Source organism: Nerophis ophidion, linkage group LG02 (genome assembly GCF_033978795.1).
Source record: "Nerophis ophidion isolate RoL-2023_Sa linkage group LG02, RoL_Noph_v1.0, whole genome shotgun sequence".
In the NCBI taxonomy this organism is placed as follows: Eukaryota; Metazoa; Chordata; class Actinopteri; order Syngnathiformes; family Syngnathidae; genus Nerophis; species Nerophis ophidion.
The window spans coordinates 64,594,444-64,601,943 of record NC_084612.1 but is presented as its reverse complement, the minus strand read 5'-3'; the positions used below and the strand labels follow the sequence as shown (position 1 = coordinate 64,601,943).

General features: G+C 37.2%; 1 protein-coding gene across 1 annotated transcript in view; it reads right to left on the bottom strand.

The window, feature by feature from the left end:
• LOC133548258 (mucin-17) overlaps positions 1-7,500 on the bottom strand; it is a 13,569-nt gene that overhangs the window by 623 nt on the left and 5,446 nt on the right. Inside the window, exons 9-10 of the mRNA XM_061893575.1 lie at positions 1,428-1,592; positions 1,261-1,325 (exon numbers count right to left, since the gene is read on the bottom strand). Coding sequence (XP_061749559.1) covers positions 1,261-1,325; positions 1,428-1,592 — 230 coding nt within the window. The remainder of the gene's footprint in view (positions 1-1,260; positions 1,326-1,427; positions 1,593-7,500) is intronic.

Genomic DNA, 7,500 nt, shown 5'->3' with positions numbered 1-7,500 from the left:
ATTCCCTTACAAATTGGAACTTGCAGACCCCAGATGCAGTAAATCAATGTAGAACTATGCCCCCTCGTGGCATCACAACAGTACTACGAGAATGGGGTGGACTGGTTAAATTCTACAAAAGAAGAGTCATATTTTGGGGGGGGGGGAAAGTATGTAGTCTTACTAAGATGACATAAAATTTATATGTATATATATATATATACACGCACACATATATATATATGTATATATATATAGCCTTCACTGTAAGTTTATATATATATATGAATACATTTATACATACATACATACAGACGTACACACACATATATACACATATATATATATATATATATATATATATATATATATATATATATATATATATATATATATATATATATATACATATATACATATGTATGTATATATATATATATATATATACATATATACATATGTATGTATATATATATATATATATATATATATATATATATATATATATATATATATATATATACATATACGGACACATATATATATGTGTATATATATGTATATATATATAGCCTTAACTGTAAGTTTATATATATAAATACATTTATACATACATACATACAGACGTATATACACATGTATATATATATATATATATGTATACATATATATATATGTATGTATATATTTATATATATGTAGGTGTACATATATACATACATACATATATATATAAAATATACATTTATATAAATATATATACACAAATATATACAATACAGATATATATACACACACACACATACCTGTATATATATATATATATATAAATGTAAATATACACGCACACACACACACACACATATATATATATATATACAGGTATGTGTATATATATATATATATATATATATATATATACATATATATGGATATATATACATGTATATATAAATACATTTATGTATACATACATACAGACGTACACACACATATATACATATGTATATACATTTATATATATATATATATATATATATACATATATGTATATATACATATATATTTACATACATATATATCTATATATATACATATATATATATAATATACATTTATATAAATATATATACAAATATATATATATATATATATATATATATATATATATACAGTACATATTAATCTTAGCCCATTATATTTTTTAAAGCTTAAGGCTTTTTTGTTATGTTTGAGCATGTTTTTATTTATTAAGAAGTGATCCTGTTAGAAATGGACTACCTGTGTCTGTGAAGTCAAAGAAATCTTCTTCAAAATCCAAGAAACCGCTAAAGCGATTTCTCTTCCTAAAAACACAAACAGATTTGTGTCAAGACAGCAAAGATCATCTTTTTGATTGATCCATGGATTATGTCTGCAGAGTAAATGCAGTTTATTGACGAACTTACCAGAGGTACATGTGTCTCTTTTTGAGCAGGAATACAGCGAGGACGGTGGTGAGGAGCAGCAGGAACACTGCTATGGATCCAAACAAAGCTCCATAGAAGCCAGGACCCCATCGGTAGAGCTGGCATTGCTGGCCGTAGTACTGCTTGATGCTGGACTCGTAGCACCTGTGACACCACAAATGAATTACAAAACCCAAAACCAGTGAAGTCGGCACGTTGTGTAAATCGTAAATAAAAACAGAAAACAATGATTTGCGAATCCTTTTCAACTTATATTCAATTGAATAGATTGCAAACACAAGATATTTAATGTTGGAACTAAGAAACTTATTTTTTTGTGTGCAAATAATCATTATCAATCATTTTCAAAGGGAGACAGGTTTGGACTTCAGGCAGGCTAGTCTAGTACCCACACTCTTTATCTATAAAGCAAAGCTGTTGTAACACCTGGTTTGGCATTGTTTTGCTGAAATAAGCAGGGGCGTCCATGAGAACGTTGCTTGGATGGTAATATACGTTGCTCCAAAACCTGTACGTACCTTTCATCATTAATGGTGCCTTCACAGATGTGTAAGTTACCCATGCCTTGGGCACTAATACACCCCCTTACCATCACAGATGCTTTTAAACTTTGCCCCTATAACAATCTGGATGGTTCTTTTCCTCTTTGGTCCGGAGGACACGACGTCCACAGTTTCCAAAAACAATTTGAAATGTGGACTCGTCAGACCACAGAACACTTTTCCACTTTGCATCAGTCCATTTTAGATGAGCTCGGGCCCGGCAAAGCCGGCAGCATTTTCTGGGTGTTGTTGATAAATGGCTTTCGCTTTGCATAGTAGAGTTTTAACTTGCACTTACAGATGTAGCGCAAACTGTAGTTTACTGACAGTGATTCTCTGAAGTGTTCCTGAGGCCATGTGTTGATATCCTTTACACACTGATGTCACTTTTTGATGCAGTACCACCTGAGAGATCAAAAGTCCGTAATATCATCACTTATGTGCAGCGATTTCTCCAGATTCTCTGAAGCTTTTGATGATATTACAGACCGTAGATGGTGAAATCCCTAAATTCCTTCCAATAGCTTGTTGAAAAATGTTGTTCTTAAACTGTTGGGACAATTTGCTCATGCATTTGTGAATGACCCTCACCCCCATCCTTGTTTGTGAATGACTGAGCATTTCATGGAAGCTGCGTTTACACCCAATCATGGCACCCACCTGTTCCCAATTAGCCTGTTCACCCGTGGGATGTTCCAAATACCGCATTTCCTTGAATTGCCGCAAGGCATATAGTATGCGCCTGCCTTGAATTACTGCCGGGTCAAACTCGCTTCGCAAAATAATTAGCGCATGCTTAGTATTACCGCCTGGTCAAACTCGTGACACTTCCCCTGTCATCATTTTCAAAATGGAGGAGGCTGATTTCAATACCGGTAATTTGAAATCGCATAAAGGGAAGAAGATTAAGAGCAATTCAGTAGGATTTAAGGCCCAAGCTTACATCACACTCAAATTTTTACTACATGCCTTTGGTAAGTGCCGGAGTGAGAATAGGTTTTAAAATAATCAGCACATGCTTACTTTTACCGCATGCCTTTGGTAAGCGCAGGAGTGAAAAGAGGTTTTAAAATAATCAGCACATGCTTACTTTTACCGCATGCCTTTGGTAAGCGCAGGAGTGAGAAGAGGTTTTAAATTAATTAGCGCCCCGGCGGAAATTGAAGGAAATACGGTAAGTGTTTGACGGAGCATCCATCAAGCTTCTCAGTCTTTTTTGCCACCTGTGCCAGCTTTCTTGAAACATGTTGCAGACACCAAATTCCAAATGAGCTTAATATTTGCATGTGATGTGAAGCGTTTGTTAAGGTTGAACGGTCTTATGAAAGGACGGCGAAGAAGTAGTAAGATTTAAGGTCCAAGCTTACATCACACTCAAATTTTTACTGCATGCCTTTGGTGAGTGCCGGAGTGAGAATACATTTTAAAATAATCAGCACATGCTTACTTTTACCGCATGCCTTTGGTAAGCGCAGGAGTGAGAAGAGGTTTTAAATTAATTAGCGCCCCAGCGGCAATTCAAGGAAATACGGTAAGTGTTTGACGGAGCATCCATCAACCTTCTCAGTCTTTTTTGCCACCTGTGCCAGCTTTCTTGAAACATGTTGCAGACACCAAATTCCAAATGTGCTTGATATTTGCATGTTAGGTGAAGCCTTTGTTAAGGTTCGCCAAAAAATTATTTGCATCTTGCCCCAAAAGGGACAAGCGGTAGAAAATGGATGGATGGATAAAGAGAACTCTATTTGATGTAAGGCTTTTTTGTTGTTGTTGAAGTAGACGAATCAACATGTCACGGGTGTGCATATCTGTTGAGGTGTGTCTTCCAACCGAGGGTAACAGCTGGAGATGATTTGGTGATTACACGAGTTGGAAGACACTCACAGGACAGCAGGAGGAATGAGGGTGAAAAGAAATATTTGGAAGGACCGGACGTGGAAAAGAAGGTAAAGCTTGTCTCAAACAAAGAAGTCGGAGCCGATGAGCTTGAATTAGTGTTGTGTGCTGATAGCTTTTGTTGTGAACTGTGGATGGATGTAGACTTCAGCATTTGGGGAATTCTATGTGATTTAAATGTAAGTTAAAATGCGGTGAATTAAAAGGTAACGTGATTAAAATGCACGATATCTACTAATCATGTGGGTTAGAAGTAGCGTTCAGAAATGGTGAGTATTTTTTAAGGAGTGTGCAAGCTAAAAGTAATCTAGTGCATTTGCTTCAAATAGTTAAACGTTGTGTGTTCACGATTTACACGACGTGCCAACTTAAAATAAATAAATAAAATAGTTGAACTATTTAAGTTTGGTTAAATCATTATTGAACAGTGCTTCAGAGCAGTGGTCCCCAACCACCGGGCCGCACATGAAATTTAAAAAAATAAAATAAAAAAAATATATATTTTTTTCAAATTATTAAATCAACAAAAAAACACAATATATACATTATAGATCAATACAGTCTGCAGGGATACAGTCCGTAAGCACACATGATTGTATTCTTCTCTTTCCCAGAGCTGTCACCGTCTTAAATTCTAACTTATAATAATAATAATTCCCCCTATACAATATCCTATCCTAATACCCTACTGTGCAACACTACCCTTCGAGTGCAATACGTCCGACACTGATTGTTATTTATTACTTCAGTACTCTTGTCTTGTTTTGTATATTGTACAGTATTTTGTATGTCTATAGTGTTTTGTATATTGTACAGCAGGGGTGGGCATTACGTCGATCGCGAGCTCCCGGTCGATCGCGGAGTGTGTCAGTCGATCGCAAGCCAGGCATTAAAACATTAGACGTAAAAATGAGCAATCCTCAAACTTCAGCAAGACTTCTCTTTCGTCAGTTGTTTGACATTCTCGGCACCCGAGGATCTTGTGAGATGACGCTGGCTGCTGCGAGCTCATTAATAAGAAAAAAATCACTGACAGGACGAGAGAAACACTTTTTATTTCAACAATACTTGCCAACCTAGAGACCTCCGATTTCAGGAGGTGGGGGGCGGGCGGAGGCGTGGTTGGGGGCGGGCGGTGTGGTCAAGAGGGGAGGAGTATAATTCACCAACTCGAGTATTTCATATATATAATATATGAAATACTTGACTTTCAGTGAATTCTAGCTACATATATTTATTTTATTATAGATATAAATAAAAGAAAAAGTTGAATTTCCAACGGCACCTATCAAATACACAGTAATAAAAAACACAGTTGTTCTACTAACTATACTCTGCTTGCTGGTTACTAAAAAAACAACAACAACACTTACCTTTCACTATTTGAGTAACCTTTGTTCTGGCATTTGCGTATTGGCTTAGCGATCTCCGAATCCGGGAACATATCCTTCACGGATTTGTTGTAGACATCCGCAAATGAGAACGGGACGTTTCTTTCCTGCTATCAACATAGCCATCTTTGTCTCAGCATAAGTTACACCATCGGGTCTCCATTTTGCGAGGTGGCCCATAATCCTGGGTTGTGAACGATGCTGCGCTACGGACGCTTTGTGCTTCGCTGACCGAAAATTTACAGGCAACATACCCCTTTCCCTTTGAACTCTCCTGGATAAATTGAAATCCTTGTTTTCATTCGTTTTGGAACTTGCAAGCGTATTTCTTCATTTTGCTTGTCGACGGTGTAATATATGTGATTGGAGTCAATAATCAGGCAACGTGATGAAGTTACGTCTCTTTACTGTGGGCTTCGGAACAGACTCCCTAATGCATTAGTTCCTTGACTGCACTTAAATGTAGAATATATGTAGAATATATTCATATTATTTATATATTATATATATAATATATTATATAAATTACATTATTTAATATTATCATTGTTTATTGTGAGCGAACTGTGGAGCTGAATTTCCCCCCGGGATCAATAAAGTACATTCTATTCTATGTATACAGTAGATGGCAGTATTGTCCTATTTAAGAGGGTCACAACATTGCTGAGTCCGGTTCTCATGGAGCTGGAGGGGGCGTGGCCTCCAGCTGCCTGAATTTCGGGAGAAAATATGTCCCGGCAGGTTTTCGGGAGAGGCGCTGAATTTCGGGAGTCTCCCAGAAAATCCGGTAGGGTTGGCCAGTATGATTTCAACAGACTCTTGGGCCGTACCTGCTGTCAAAACTCCAAAGACCTGATTGCACAGTTCCTGTCTTCGCCATAAAAGACCTGCTTCATCCTGTCTGTCCTAACAAAATAAGAGTCTCAGAAAGCTAGCGTGCACAAGCTAGCAAGCTACGGAGTTTGATGCCAATGTATTTCTCCCCCTGCCCTCAGCGACCAATCCCTCTCCTCTCTCGCCCACACACTCACTGACGTCACTCACCTGCTGCCACACATCAAAGGGCCACACACATACGCTACTCTCATAACAAAGTGTTTAAAAAGGAGTATGCAGGTTGGACAAATGAGATGCCAAATCCAACCACTTTCATGTGGTATTGGACAGAAAGGAGGACTTTTTTCTCCTCCACTTGAAAATGCGGACATTATCAGCACTACTGTCTGATTCCAATCAATGCAAGTCATCAGAATCAGGTAATACACCAACTTATATTCTTGTCTTCATGAAAGAAAGGAATCTATATGTGTTAAACATGCTTGTATTATCATTAAACATCATTAACTTGTTAACAAAAATGTATCTTTTATAAATAAATATAAATTATAAACATGAATGAGGTAGATCTCCTCGACTTGGTCAATTGAAAAGTGGCTCGTCTGCAGAAAAAGTGCAAGCACCCCTGTTGTACAGGATTGCTTATTATTTTTATTGGATAGTAGTCTGTTTATTTCAATTGTTAGTTTTCTTTATTACCTCTTGTATTATCTATTTTTACCCCATATTTGTTCCCACTACTGCACCTTAAAGGCCTACTGAAATGAGATTTTCTGATTTAAACGGGGATAGCAGGTCCATTCTATGTGTCATACTTGATCATTTCGTGATATTGCCATATTTTTGCTGAAAAGATTTAGTAGAGAACATCGACGATAAAGTTCGCAACTTTAGGTCGCTAATAAAAAAGCCTTGCCTTTACTGGAAGTAGTAGACGATGTGCGCGTGACGTCACTGGTTGTAGGGCTCTTTCAATCCTCACATTGTTTACAATCATAACCAGCAGCAGCTAGAGCTATTCGGACCGAGAAAGCGACAACTTCCCCATTAATTTGAGCGAGGACGAAAGATTTGTGGATGAGGAAATTTAGAGTGAAGGCTCAGAAAAAAAAAGGCGAGGGCAGTGAGAGCGATTCAGATGTTTTTAGACACATTTACTGGCATAATTCTGGAAAATCACTTATCTGCCTGTTGTGTTGGTAGTGTTTTAGTGAGTTAAATAGTACCTTAAAGTCGGAGGGGTGTGGCCACGGGTGTTTTGATGGCAGAGTCTCTGAGAGAAGTCACGGCAGCTGCAGGAGGACGCTGGCTCCGCTGATATCCGGTAAGAGGCGACTTATTTCCACAATTTTCTCACCGAAAACTGCCGGTGGACATGTAGTCGGG